The sequence below is a fragment of the Emys orbicularis genome, chromosome 15 (genome assembly GCF_028017835.1).
Source record: "Emys orbicularis isolate rEmyOrb1 chromosome 15, rEmyOrb1.hap1, whole genome shotgun sequence".
Taxonomy (NCBI): Eukaryota; Metazoa; Chordata; order Testudines; family Emydidae; genus Emys; species Emys orbicularis.
In genome coordinates this window covers 26,096,116-26,110,729 of record NC_088697.1, presented here as the reverse complement: position 1 = coordinate 26,110,729, position 14,614 = coordinate 26,096,116, and the positions used below count along the sequence as shown (strand labels likewise).

General features: G+C 46.8%; 1 protein-coding gene across 1 annotated transcript in view; it reads left to right on the top strand.

The window, feature by feature from the left end:
• The window catches only part of UBASH3B (ubiquitin associated and SH3 domain containing B), a 97,724-nt gene that overhangs the window by 65,511 nt on the left and 17,599 nt on the right, over positions 1-14,614 (top strand). The window contains exons 5-6 of the mRNA XM_065417189.1: positions 4,624-4,793; positions 6,871-7,079. Coding sequence (XP_065273261.1) covers positions 4,624-4,793; positions 6,871-7,079 — 379 coding nt within the window. The remainder of the gene's footprint in view (positions 1-4,623; positions 4,794-6,870; positions 7,080-14,614) is intronic.

Genomic DNA, 14,614 nt, shown 5'->3' with positions numbered 1-14,614 from the left:
ACTGGCCTCCTTGTTAGCAGTTTAGACTGGGTGGGGAAGAGAGACTAGACTGTTTTCCCCCAGAAGTGGTCTTTTCCAAATCAGGGTTGAAGCATGGGGCAGTGTCACTCCCTGCACAGTATCCCTTTTGTGGTAAATAGTAAGGGCCAGAGTCTCAGCTGGTGTAAACTGGCAAAACTGGGGGGAGGGATAGCTCAGTGGTTTGAGCATTGGCCTGCTAAACCCAGGGTTGTGAGTTCAATCCTTGAGGGGGCCACTTAGGGATCTGGGGCAAAATCAGTACTTGCTCCTGCTAGTGAAGGCAGGGGGCTGGACTCGATGACCTTTCAAGGTCCCTTCCAGTTCTAGGAGATAAGATATCTCCATTAATTTTTTTATTTTATTTATTTATTTATTTAACTCCACCCAAGTCACCAGCTGAGGATCTGACACTAAATAAATTAATTTGATTCCCAAGACTGGTCCTCACACTAAATTTACCCTCCCCAAAACATGCTCTTCTTACAATTGCATTCCCCTTCTGTCAAGATATTTCATTCATGCTAAGAAAGAGCTTGATATAAAGGATGTCCTTTTAAGTAAAAGTGACCATTAAAACAAATAGCTGATTTTGTCCAGTGAATAACTGTAGCGTAATCCAAGATGCCAGGGACTAGGATATACGCTTTATTTAGCCTATTACTTATCCCGTAATGGCTGTTTCAACGGGCATCGTTTTCATGGCAGCACACTAACCGTCGTCTTTGGTAGGCCTGACATTTTACAGTGAATAGCCAATGACAAAACACTAGGCTAACAGGAGGCACGCTGAGAAAGATGCTTTTTTTTAATGCTGTCCACAGAAAAGCAGTGACATCTAGTAGCTAGAGCATGAGTTGAGTGTCAGGACTCCTGAATTCTATTCTCGACTCTGAGGGGAGAGATGTAAGGAATACTGTCCCCAATACAGGAAGGTAATTAGCCCAGTGACATCAGTAAGACTACTCGTGCTTAAAGTTAGTCAGGCGCCCAAGTGCCTTGCTGAATCAGGAGCCTAGTTAGTGTCTGTGTTATCTACCCTCCTGGCACCCTCCATGCAATTGTATTGCCCAGTTTGGTGCATGGTCTGGGAAGGTGGGAATTTTGCCTTCTTTGAAGTATTCAGCCTTGGCCACTGTCTGAGATAGGATGCTAGATGGCCCATTGTTCTGCTCTGCTTTAGTGATTCCTATGTTCCTAGGGCCTTGGCTACACTGGCAATTCACAGCGCTGCACTTGCTGCGCTCAGGGGTGTGAAAAAACACCCCCCCTGAGCGCAGCGAGTGCAGCGCTGTAAAGCGCCAGTGTAATCAGCACCTGCAGCGCTGCACGCTCCCTCGCAGCGCTGCAAGCTATTCCCCTCGGAGAGGTGGAGTACTTGCAGCGCTGCCGCGGCAGCGCTGTGAATCCGCGAGTGTAGCCAAGGCCTAGGTGCCCCAGAGAGCATTTTCAGATGCAAAAGTTTTGATGCCATTCAGAAATAGGGCTTTCAAGCTCAGGGAAGTGATGTTGGATTTTTAAGCGAGGTTCCAGGGCTAGGAAGACGAGCGAGGAATACCCCACCACGTGTTCTGGGGTTTCAGTGCCTCTTCACAGAACCTATTGTCTTCAGTTCAAAGAGCACATCACATTTGCTCTGAAGTGTTATCTCCTGGAAGGGAAGTTGACATTTGACAGTTCTTTAACCTTTCAAACAGACATTTTGTCTATGAGGCTAGAATTTCCTGCTCAGCTCACTACCACAAGCTGCGCTGGCACAAGCTTTTTCCCCCACCAAGGACAGAAAGTGCGTTTAGTTTTCTTACAGCATTTCTGCTTCCCGGAAGCAAGCCCAGCTCTATGTGAAGATGTGTAAAATACCTCAGCAACCAAAGGGAAACCCCTTTCAGCCTTTGTACGTCCAGAGGAAATTCACCATTCCGTGTTGGGGACCAGATTCTCTGGCCTGCTTACCATCACTTAGCTAATGCAAAGGGAGGAGAAACCTGCCTAATCCTCTGCTGGAGTGTCCCATGGCACATGGGAGTGGCCAGCAGGCACAGAACCAGCAAAACTGACTCCGGTGCCTCCTTGCCCTGGTGCAGGGAGCACGACAGGGGGATGGAGTGGGAGTAGCCACAGCTCAATGTGCTCTGGCGATCCCCGGCAGCTATACAGCCCCTGAGGGAACAGCAACAAGGTTGAAGCAGAGCATCAGAGAGCTGTAACCAGCTCCTTGCCATCCCACCCTCCCCACCCCTGCTGCACCCAGCATAAACTAGACACAGCAAAAGACGGTCCTAGATTTTCATAGGCTTACACCACCTGGGTTAAAATGCATCAAAACAGCAGTTCCGTACATATGGGGAAGGGGGAGGGATTAGAACTTGCGACTCTCAGGAGTATGTTGCTGCTGGTCCAGCACCCCATAGTGGCCGGAAGTAGAGCTGCAAGCCCCCATCCAGAACTCAGAACAGCTGCCATTTAGGTGCTATAGTTAAAACAACAACAACAAAGTAGATATACTTGGCCTTGTAGAATGCAGGCTGTCCTGAGTCCCCAGGAGTTTCACCTGACAGTGACCTAGAGACACACTCACTTTCAGGAGAGGGAGGAAATGGCTGTAAGCTTTAAACACCTGCTTTTTTTGAGCAATTTAACACAGCACAAATGGCTGCCCTCACTGCTTCTAGTCCAACCAGAAAAAGGAACGAGCACCAACAATCTCAAGGCAGCCTGTTCCCATGAGATTTGTTCCCTCTTAGACCAAATATTCCTCTGAGCTAATTCTTAAGGGTGCATTGCTAGCACACTGCTATGTCGCGTACCCACATTCAATGTCCCAGGCCCTTTTCAGAGATCACCCCTGTAACGTGTCCTTTTTTGCTGAATAAGAGAGATTCAAATGGGTTGGGCAAGCACCTGATATTTTGGGTTTGGAACCAAGTCTCCAAATGCCTGCCGTTTGGTCTGTCCCTAATTTTTAGATGTGGTTGAATCAGGAAAAATAAGTTATTTTTACAATGTATTCCAGTTTGAACTGTTCTGTTTATTATGATTTATATAAAACATAAGAACGGCCAGACTGAGTCAGACCAAAGGTCCATCTAGCCCCGTATCCTGTTTGCCGAAAGTAGACAATGCCAGGTGCCCCTGAGGGAATTAACTAGTAGGTAATCATCAAGTGATCCATCCCCTGTCGCGCATTCCCAGCTTCTGGCATTTCCTCATTTCTTCACCTGTGTGTTCACCTTTTTTAATCCCTTCATTATGTAGGTTCTCTCAGTAGCTTCACCTCTTATCCTGGGAGTACTCCCCGACTCACCTTAAACTCTGTTTGGCTTATTTTAAAATACTTCAGTACTGTGGGTGAAGTCCTGACCTCACCGAAGTCTATGGCAAAATTCCTATTGACTTCAGTGGAGCCAGGACGTCAAGCTGTGTTAACCTGAATATTTCAACTTCAACATGAACTCTAACATTCCCAGGTTTGTGTTCTCCACCTGTGGGAGGAAAAAAGGCACAGAGCGGGAGAGGGGGAAATGTAATGGATGCAGAAGATGACAGACTGAACAGATAGAAACAGGGCCGGCTCCAGGGTTTTTGCCGCCCCTAGCAGCAAAAAGAAAAAGAAAAAAAAAAAGCCCTACCGCCGTCACTTCAGTCTTCGGCAGCAATTTGGCAGCTGGTCCTTCGCTCCAAGAGGGATTGAGGGACCCGCCGCCGAAGAGCCGGACGTGCCGCCCCTCTCCGTTGGCCGCCCCAAGCACCTGCTTGCTGGGCTGGTGCCTGGAGCCGGCCCTGGAGAAAATACAGAGTGGAGAGGCCAGGAAAGAAAAGATCTAGTGTGGGGGAATTAAGAAGAAAAACAAACCACTGACTGTTTTTCAGAAATATTGAGCACCCATGTTAGAGGCAGTCAAATAGGAGTTTGAGAGTGCTCATCACCTTTGAGCATCAGACCTGCACCATATGCAGGAGCCCTCTCTGATCAGCCTATTTTTGGAGAGATCCTCAACCCCTTAGGTAGGGGGAAAGGCTGCCCTTTAGCTAGAAAAATGACATTTTTCAATCAAAATGGCCTTGCAAACCCAAACGGTTTAAAAATGTCAGGAATTCCCACCTCCCAATCAAAAATATTAGTTTTCTGAACTCAAAATTGAGATTTTCAAGTTTGGCAAGTATGTCAAGCCTGAACCTGGGACCTCCACAGCTAAAAGCATGATCCTCTGTAGCTTGAGCCAAAGGACTGCTAAACCCTGGAGCTGCAGGCAGTCGCACATTCGTCTCCTCTGTACCTCAGGCACACAGGCTGGGGAAGCATAACGCAGACTAAACAGGCAGTGGGTTATACAAGATTTCATGAAGCACCCCTGTCCTCCCTGGTACCAAATGCTCCTCTAATCTAATTCCTAAGGGTCAGACTCAGATCAATGGTGCATTACCAGTGCGCAGCGCTATAGGTTTGATTTCAGAGACCAGACTGCCATTTGTCTTCCCTTTGCTAACTGAAAGGTTTTGCTCAATTCTCCTGCACTAATGGGGTGAATGCCTTTGAAAATGGAGCAAGAGTCTGCTGTTCAATGTGACAGTCGCTTGCTGTTGATCGCATCTTTCTCATTTCAGATGTGCATGTAGAACCCCATAAGAAACAGCTGCACGTGACATTGGCCTACCACTTCCAAACCAGCCACTTGCCCACGCTGGAGAAATTAGCACAGAACATAGACGTCAAGCTAGGATGCGACTGGGTCGCCGCAATCTTCTCTCGAGATATAAGATTTGCTAACCACGAGGTAATTTTTGGAGTTCATCTCAGTTTTAAAGAAAGCAATCAAATATAATTGCAATTGGCTGCTGTTGATTTGTATCTCAGCATTCCTGCAAAGCTCCAAACTGAGATCAGGCCCCGCTCAGTTACAAAGGCACATCCTAGGCCCTGTCCCAAGGTGTTTACAGAGATTCAGCCTGTTCCCCAAGGCATATGTGCCAGAGCCAGAATCCAGATATACTCTCAGAATTTAAGCCCAGAAGGGAGCACCAACTCGTCCAGTCTGACCTATTGTACATCACAGGCCATCAGCACCGCCCGCCACCTGCACACTAATTCCCACAGCTGAAATTTGACCAAAGTATCACAGCCCACAGAAAACTAGATTATGATGTGCCACAGGGAGAGAATAGGAGAGACCAAATTATATGCCCAGCACTCGTATTGATTGCAGTAGAAGTAGCAAATGCTCAGAAACTCTGAAAATCAGGCACTTTTATTAAGTGTTCAGGTTTAGGCATGCCCAAGCGTGGAAGTTTTGGCTTTGGGATATTAAGGGACAGTGACTAGTTTCCATCTTCCTCTGAAGATGCTGGCCACTGCCAGAAACAGGATACTAGAATCAATGGAGCAACATTCGGCTCTGGGCATGACAAGTCACATTTCCTTACGGAGCATACAAGGTACATAAAAAGGACAGAGTTGCTCATTAGATGTTTGCTTTGCGATGAAAGTTACTAGTGCATAAGTCAGACAACAAGCCTTTTGTTGAAGTGGAGGATGACTGTGGGTATTTACAAGGAAAGTTACTGATCAACATTTGACTCCACTTGAGTTAGCAAAGAAGGTTACTTGCCATTCTATCTCATGACCTACAATACATTCTAGCTCCCAGCTGGCAGAAGGGAACAGCACAATCACATTCAAAGCAACTTTCCCCCCCCCCATAAGAACATTTTTTGTTCAGTTTTACAGGGCTTTTTGCCCTTTTGTAAACATGTAACAAAACAAAACAAAAATTGTGTAAATCCCATCCATGCTCTCTTGAATATTACATGTTATATTTGTACACTCACACCCCGATACATGCACCTATGTGCACATCTAATACACAAACAAGCATGAACACACAAAATGGGATATATATTTTCATCACATCACAGTGCAACAGACAGAAGTAGAATTCTAATTACTCGCTACTTCTCTGCCTACTTTGAAACCTGAGCCCATTCATCTTAAGAAATAATTGTAAAATGAGATGGTCTAGGCAGTACACTCCTCAGTGCCTTTAATTTTGTTTTCTTAATGTCCTCGTAAAGAGCAGAATATCATGAGTTCAAATGTATTAGCTCAGTGACAAAGGGTCATTGCCCCACTTTCAAAGCCAATAAAGAGTGGGGAAGAAAAATGCGTTTTAACTGGAACATAAGTAAATACATAGAAGAAGATCCTTGGGAACCTTGTGTGTGTAAATACCAAGTCCCCAGTTCAACTGTGGACCAAAGCACGTGTTTAACTTTTAAGTACTTGAGTAGGCCCAAGTCAACAGAATGCTTCAAGTTAAGCACATGCTTAAATTTTTTACTGAATTGGAGAACAAGGAAGGGGAGGGATTATTTAGAATGGCACAAGGCGCAGCATGACTAGGAGCAAGGGGATGAAAGGGGCAAATGGAAACTGAATACTGAAATGAGGATTGAATACTTTCCCGATGGGATGTGGCAGACAGCACATTCTAAAGATGATTTTTGTAGATTTATAAGGCCAGAAGGGACCACTGTAATCATCTACTCTCACCTCCTGTTAAAAACTAGACTGGATAAAGCACTAGAACTAGGTAATACAATGCAGAAAGCTGAGACTGCAGCAGTTGGAGTGTGGGACTGGGTGATCTCACAAGGCTTTTCCATTTTTAATGCCTATCATTTATTTCTGTATTCTCCTTTGCTCTCTCTTTTACTGGTGTAAGAAGGGTTAATTGTCTAGTTGGGTGAAGGTAGTAGACAGCAGGGGAGAGGCATATGCGAGTTCATTCCTTCAGCCTTCTCGCGTAGCCCAGGATTCTGTAATGCCCTTCTCACACGCTCTCTCTTTCTCCCCAGACACTGCAAGTGATCTATCCCTACATCCCACAGAATGACGACGAGCTTGAGCTGGTTCCAGGGGATTTCATTTTTATGTCCCCAGTGGAGCAAACCAGCACCAGCGAGGGCTGGATTTATGGCACTTCCCTAGCGACCGGCTGTTCTGGGCTGTTGCCTGAGAATTACATCACGAAGGCAGACGAGTGCGGGACCTGGGTGTTTCATGGGTAAGCAATGCTCAGGCCAGTCTCTGGCTGCAGGAAGCGACAGTGGAATTCAGCTAGTGGGATTCACCTAATGCAAATGATAGTAGAGTAAACAAGGTCTCTCTTTGTCACTGATGTTGGGAGGAACATACAGCCACAGAAACACTCACCTGAACAAAAGGAAAAGCAGGCTCTATTCCTCTTCATGGGACCAGAAACTCAATATAACTACTCAGGGTGTTCCAGCAACATTGTTCAAAGGGTCACCACCAACTATTACAGGGCCAGAGGGAGATGGCAGCCATAAAGGCACATCCTTGCAGTAAGAGGGGTGGGGAATTATGAAGTGTGCTGTCCCATAAAGAAGTTCTCAGTGGCAAGACCAGGAGCATGAGCCATAGTGTTCCTTGCAGCTCCCTTTGTAATGGAATGATACAGAGCGCGCATTCCTGCAAGACCATCTCTCTGGGGAGGTTAGTGCCATTGTGTGTGATGCCTGAGTATAAGGACCAAGGATTGGGTTAGATTTCCCAAGGTATTTAGGCAGCTAGCTGCCTAGTGGAATTTTCAGAAGCACCTAGGAACTTAACTCCCATTGAAACCAATGCCTGTCTGCATCTTTAGGTGCCTAAATACCTTGGGAAATCTGGCCCTTTGTGACTAGCCCTCGCATGGCGACACAAGATAAGGGAGGGGAGAGAAGGAAAGCATCTTCCTGCCCACTATCCCTCTAACGGGGCATTGCACCCTGCAGAATCCAAGCCACAATCTGGCCTCCAACTTTTAAATTTTTGGTGGGGGAAGTTGCAACATTTTTGGGAGGAAGTTACAAATCAAATGTAGGCATGTCTTATTTAAAACTTCAATGGACACACAAGTCTTCTGGGGAAAGGCGGGTAGGGTGGGAGAGTTAACAAGCCAGTGCTGGCCATGGTGTTAGCACAAGAGAGACAGAAGCATGAAACTGACTAGGAATAAAAAAAGAAACCGACCAAAGAAATCTCCAAGTTGAGTGAAATGCAAGAAACAAAACAACAGAAAGGTTCAGGATGGTTTTTTGTTTGTTTTTTACCCTTTCAGTTTTAGTCACATACTGTGCGGTTAGTAACAGATGAACACCCAATGGCTAGTTTCATTTTCCAGCTTTGAACCGACATATCAATGCAAATGACTACCACACCTTGCACACAGGACCTGAATTCCCCCCAACCCAAAGGCCGCATTCTCTCTGGTGGGCACCAACATACAACTTCAAAACAGAAGGGCTCACATTTTGCAGGTGTCTGTCATGTTGCTCTAATCCGTACTTTACCAAGTTCTCCCCATGAGACAAGGGCTGCTGACGTATGGTTTCAACATTGCAGTCAGATGGGACAAACCTTTCTAGATCTCTGTGCAGGTATTTACATGGTACCGCTCCATCCCTCTAATATCACCATACCTCCCAAGTAGTTATGAAGTCATCTTCACAACACCCCCATGAGTGGAGGAAACATCTCTGGTAACCAAGGCATAGAGCATTGAAATGATTTGACCAAGGTTAATCAGAAAGTCTGTGGCTGAGGTGGGAATGTCCCATACAGTCTAGTGCCCTAACAAGACCATCCTTTCTCCACTAAAACCTCACTGACTGCAATGGGCTTGTCATCTGTGTTCACACACTGACGCTATTCTATAGCAAGCTGGCCTATTTTATTCTGAAATCTACATTTTTCCTCAAGGTTCCTGGAGGAGTTTTGGGCCTGGGCACCAATACATTAAAAAAATATTATTATTATATTACAGTAACTAAAAGGGAAGCAAAAGTTTGGCAATTCCAGCAGTTCTTTGTCTCCAGGAAAGGGAAGAAAGGAAATGCCCCTTTCCCTGATTACCATTAAAGAACATAAATAATGAATCAAAGCAATATGGAGCATTTATCAAAAACATTCTTACTTACTCAGAAACAGACCGATTTTACATAACAGATTCCCACAGTGCATATTAGGTAATAAAGTGCCATTTAGAAGAAAGCAAACTTAGGACAAGTTAAGCTCAACTCCCAAATGCAATGTACAGCAGGCTGGATTTTCATAATAATTGGAAAGCCTCTAGGCATTCAGACTATCTTTTCAGGCACACGGGCCCTGGGTTTCAGCATTGCCAATGAAAGTCAACATAGATAGAAATACTCACTGCAATACTACGGATCTGCCCTTGGGAAAAAATGGCAACCCAGTTCACTGAGTTATGATCCGTGTGTCTGGCATTCAGAGGTGCTCAGGTTCCAAGGGGTTTGAAACAGGTGGCATGTTGACGAAACTGGGGCTCATGCCGAGAATACTGGGCAGCCCTGGAGTTGGATAAAAGTGATAATGACAGTGAATATTTTCCTGCTGATCACAATAAACATACTTTTTGATCATATAGCCTGTACCATCCCAAATGGATGCCAAAGCGCCTTCAACAAATTCCTTGTACACATTGAAAAGTAGCCATTGCTGGGGTGTTGGCCAGCATCCTGGTAGATAGCCAGCTGCACCACACAGCAATCAGGAGAGGACAAATTTTAACCTAGGACATCGAAGCAAGCCCTGTGTCCTACAAAATAGGATCTTTAGTGTCCAGGCATAACCTGGTTTTGAAGATCTCCTCTGAAAGACCCTTCCCTCTTTTCCTCCCCTCCCTTACTCTGCCAATATAGTAAACGACAAAAGCTGGAAGAGATTGATTCAGCTCTGCAGGACTTGCATTTTATTAATTATTAATTAATGTATTTATATCATGGTAGTGCATCGGAGCCCTCGTCACGGACCAGGATCCCATTGTGCTAGGCGCTGTACAAACACAGAACAAAAAGGTGATCCCCTGCCCTAAAGAGCTCACAATCTTCTAGAGAGTCCACTGCAGAGTTCCATAGAACACTAGGCCACCCCTTCTGCCTAAGGACAGCAGGCCTGGCTAGTTTGCCTAATAAAGTGCAATAGGATGTGCTTAGAGCAGGCCAGCTGGGCGGTGTAATGGGAGGCTCCATGGATGGAAGCTTCTCTATGCCCAAAGGCTGCAGAATGACAGTGGGATCACTTCTCAGCTGCCAGGGCAGCAATTCCTGAGGACCTCTATGCCCCATGGTTTGGGACCCCTTCCCCCACACAGCCCTGTAAAATTGTGGTATGTCCACGGGTGGTGGGTATCGAAGGTCAGGGGAGGCTAAGCCTCCCCTAACCCAGGCTGTGGCCCCACCCACGGTCTTCCCAGGAGCCCCGCCCTCACTCCCTCTCTCCCCTGAAGCCGATGGGGGCTGAGCTCCAGCTGGTGGCCTGGAACTCGGGGCAGGGCCGATGCTCCGACACCAGTTTTACACCAAGGTCACGCCGGCGACTTTGGGCGTGACGGCCGATTTTACACTAGTATAAAGGAGATGGTGAAGTAGTGGGGATGCTCACCCGGGATTCAGAAAACCCAGGCTCAATGCCTTGTTCCGCCGACATCCTGTGTGACCCTGGGCAAACCACTTAGTCTTTGTGTGTCTCAGTTCCCTTATCTGTACAATGAAGATAATAGCACTTCCCCACCTCACAGGCATGTTGTGGAGGCGAATGCATTCAAATTTAGGTGGTGGCGGTGCTCAGTTACAACAGGAGCCATATAAGAACCGAAGAAATAATGGAATCGGGCTCCTTTGGTTTTGCTTTAATATGTTTTGCTGGTGTGCCCCCCAAAGTAAGGAATGTAGAAGAAAGCTTGGAGTTTGCAATAAATGTAATCTAATGGCTGTTCTGTTACCGACGCCACAGCATGTTTGAATCACACAGAGGAGGAAAACATAGGAAACAAGGACCACATCCCTCATGTAGTGTGAATTGGTCTAGTTGTACAGACCACAGTGGAGCTACCCTGATTTACACCAGCTCAGGGTCTGGCCATAAGTATTGCAATAACAAAGTGCTTCCCATCCTGCATTATTTAAAGACTTAGGTCCTTTCCTTCTAACAGTGCTATTGTGCTGTAACAACTTGGAACCAATCTAAGCCACCCCCCCCCAAAAAATAACTGGTCCCAAGTCCTTTTTGGAGGAGAGTTGTCTGCAGGCTATTCCCTAAGCACCCATTCGTCTCTGTGAATTATTGCACTGCCAACTCAGAGTCAGAAACTCCCTGCCCGCAGCAGTGTCTGGAGACTGGAAGGGAAGTGGGAAGCCCAGCAAAGCTAGTTATAGGCAGCTTCCCCACAGGAGCCACAAAACCAAACACTCAGCACTGTGGGTCTCTCTCATATGTGAACTTAAAGGGACAGGACTGTAGAAACCCGCCCATTGTCGTTCTGTGGACTCAGACCAGCTCAAGTGGAGGCTGCTGAAGCTGGAGGCTTTGGTAGGTGCTTGAGCTGCTTGGCTGGAGAGGTTTATCTTGTTTGCAAAGGCAGAAGTACTCTCCTCCCCCAGCCTCATACCAGCAGCACTTGCAAATTGTTGCATTAGATATTACATGGCTGCCTATTTCTGCTCTCGCTTATAGGGCCAAAGCCACTCCTGGCCTCCTTCAACAAGCCAGATTTGGCACAGGGTCCAGGAGGATAGAGAAGAAATCCTCAATTCCCAAGCCACACTCAGTCACCACTTGGGCTTCAGTAGCCCCTTCCACTCCTGCAGTCCCATTCTACAGCTTGCAGCGGCTGGTGGATCCACTGGCTGTTGCTCCCATCTCCTCTAAACTCCAGTGAGTGGGGACATTGAAGGAACACTCCCTTTCCTCTCCCACCTCCCCCAAAAGCCTGTAGGGGATTTACCGTCAGCAAAACTGGTAGAGACCTCTTTGGCCAGCCTTTCCTCAGATCCTGCCTTCTAGGGCTATATAGGAAAGGGCATACTTTGCCCCCAGGGAAGAATCAACGCTGCTGGCAGCGATGTTGTGGGGAAGGCAAGGAGCATAATTGCCTCACCCAGAAGACAATGGATATTTTTATCTAGGGTCTTCCAAATAATGAGCTATGTGTGGAAGATGACTAACTTGAATGGGCTCCAGTGGTTTCTATTTTTGAGTCACGAGCAGAGCAAGGGAGACATCGGCAAAGTCAGATTTATGGCACTTCTCCAACCACAAGATATTGGAGGTTGCAGAGAGGTTCGCTTCTGCGTCGTCGTAATTCTTACCCATTCCTAGCATCCATGAATGGATGCAACTACGTTGCATGAATTTTAAGGAGGGATAGGTGGAGAAACAGAGTCTAAGAAGCAATGGAGCAATTGCTCAGAGATAAAGGGAAAACAGGAGACTAGACAAGTCACTTTCCATCCGCCTGGGTCAGCATCTTGCCACACTATCAAATGACTAAGGCAGTGGGATATAAATGCTGCTGCTGGCCATCGTCAAGGGTTGAGAAAGGACCAGGAATATGCCAGCTGCACACTGCTGCCCATTCCCACGGGGTCTCAGCTGCACCTTTTGTCAGCACGGCCACTGTGGTGTTCAGCACAAAAGGCAAGAAGCTATGGCTTGACAGTCACTTTGAAGGGGATCAGAGGTAGGCTCCAGCATGCAGATTTCCCATACCCTGCAGTTTGGGGGATATTCATGTCACAGTTTCAGGGCAACTGCACTTGTATTCCCCCTCCGTGATCCACCCAGCAGGTGCCACCGAGGCTTCACCTCTCTTGGGCAGAGACCTGCGTCTCTCTCCCTCCTGACTAGGATGTTTTTAAGGCTGCACAGTTCCTTACCTACATCGTGATATTCCCAGCAAGCCAGACTGCTTAAACAGGCCCGTCTCTGTGCTTTGCTTTCTCTTCCAAGGTTATGAACAACATAATTGCCAGCAATTATAAGTCACAATACAACTCTTTCTAGGCAAGCAGATTAATTTTTAAGATGAAAGCATCACAAAGAAAACTTTTTAAAAACCAATATAAGAATCTACACACATGCTAAAAAGCTTTCCAGGGGTCACCCCCCCCCCTCCAGCCTTGGGCTCTGGTAGGGGTCAGTCCTTCAAAACCCACAACCTAGATTTTCCCCGTTTACTAGTTCATAACTGTCTCAGATTCTGAGAACCTCGACTGGGCAGTTCAGCCATTTCTTTATGTGATGTGGGCCTTTGATCTCCAACCTCCTGGAACAGCTCATTAGCGGACAATGACTCAGCTCCTCAGGGCATAGCTTCAAAAGGCTGGGTTTTTGCACAACTGGCGATGAGGAATTTTTGTTAACCTTTCCCTAGGTATTTCTGAGGAAATCCAATTCATACTTATTGTCCCCAAGGTCCATTTTTGTCTGGCACATTTTCAATATAGTCCTTTGAACTCTCCCAAGCCTCACATCACATCCCCCTCTCCCATCCAGAGAGGTTACATACAATCCCAGCCCACCATAATACATAAGCTTTGCATTTAATACAATTGACCCTGAAGATACTTAAACTTAATTCATAAGGTCTCCCAAGGATATTGCAGTATTATTACCTTACCTGTCACAATTCAGATCCAAGTTTTTGGTTCAGATTATCATCATAAAGATAGGGGCCAGTCGCAAAATTGGATCTGGCTTTCAACCCTGTGCATGGTGTGACCTTCCTGAGCTCATCTGTATGCCGCTGCCCTGCGTACCTGTAAATCTCTCTAAAAAAAAGCCCTTCTGCCATGCTGCTTAGAAATTGAATATTATTCTTCCATCTTCCCTAATCTCTGTCTAATTATCTCTCCACTCTTCAACTGTGAGCTCCTGAGAGCAAGGATAATTCCTTGTGTATTTGGAAAGTACCCAACACTTGGTGGGAGTGACTGTAAATCATGGTAATAATAATAATCCCTGCCTTCCTCCTGGCAAGTTCCAGGGTATTCTGAGCTGGGATTTCTACTTCAAGTATAAGAGTGTGTGAAGGAGAAGGCAGTCTCATGGAAGAATCAAGACTCCATCCCAGAACAGCTCCCTGGTTCTGTTGCTCAGGGTGTGCAGAGGGGCCTTTCTGGAGGCTATCAGAATGCTGTGATCTGGACCGAGGACTATTCTATTGTCTATAAATTCTTTCACCATGCTCACCATCTTAATATCTGAGCACCTTCCAGTGGGGTGGCTGGGTATAGCTCCCCGCTCTGGACATTGTGGTGTCTAGGATCACAGTGCCACTCACTCAAGTTTGGCCTGGCTAGCCCCTTTCGTGACAGAGGGTCGGCTGGGTCAAACCTGAGTGGAGCCACAATCCCATGCACAGGTCTCAACGCCCAGAGCAGGGAGCCGAGCCCAGCCAGACCTGCGGGACCGGAGCCACGGCTGTTGGGGGAGTGCGGCATGGGCTCTGCAACAGCTCCCCCTGCAGGGCCGCCAGCCACCCTTTGACAGAAACCACTTTCCTCACTGGGCCTCCCACGCAGCCCTTGGGCACATTCTGTTGACCCAGTTTGGAGTGACGACCCATGGGTTAAGAAACCCTGTCTCTAATTAACTGTAGAGTTCTTTGGGGCTGTCCCTTACTCTGTGCATGTACAGCACCAAGCACATACTGGAATACAAATAATAATAAAACCACTTATTGCCCTGTCTCAGGCTCTGGGAACATCCTGGCACAACTCTGAGGACAATAAG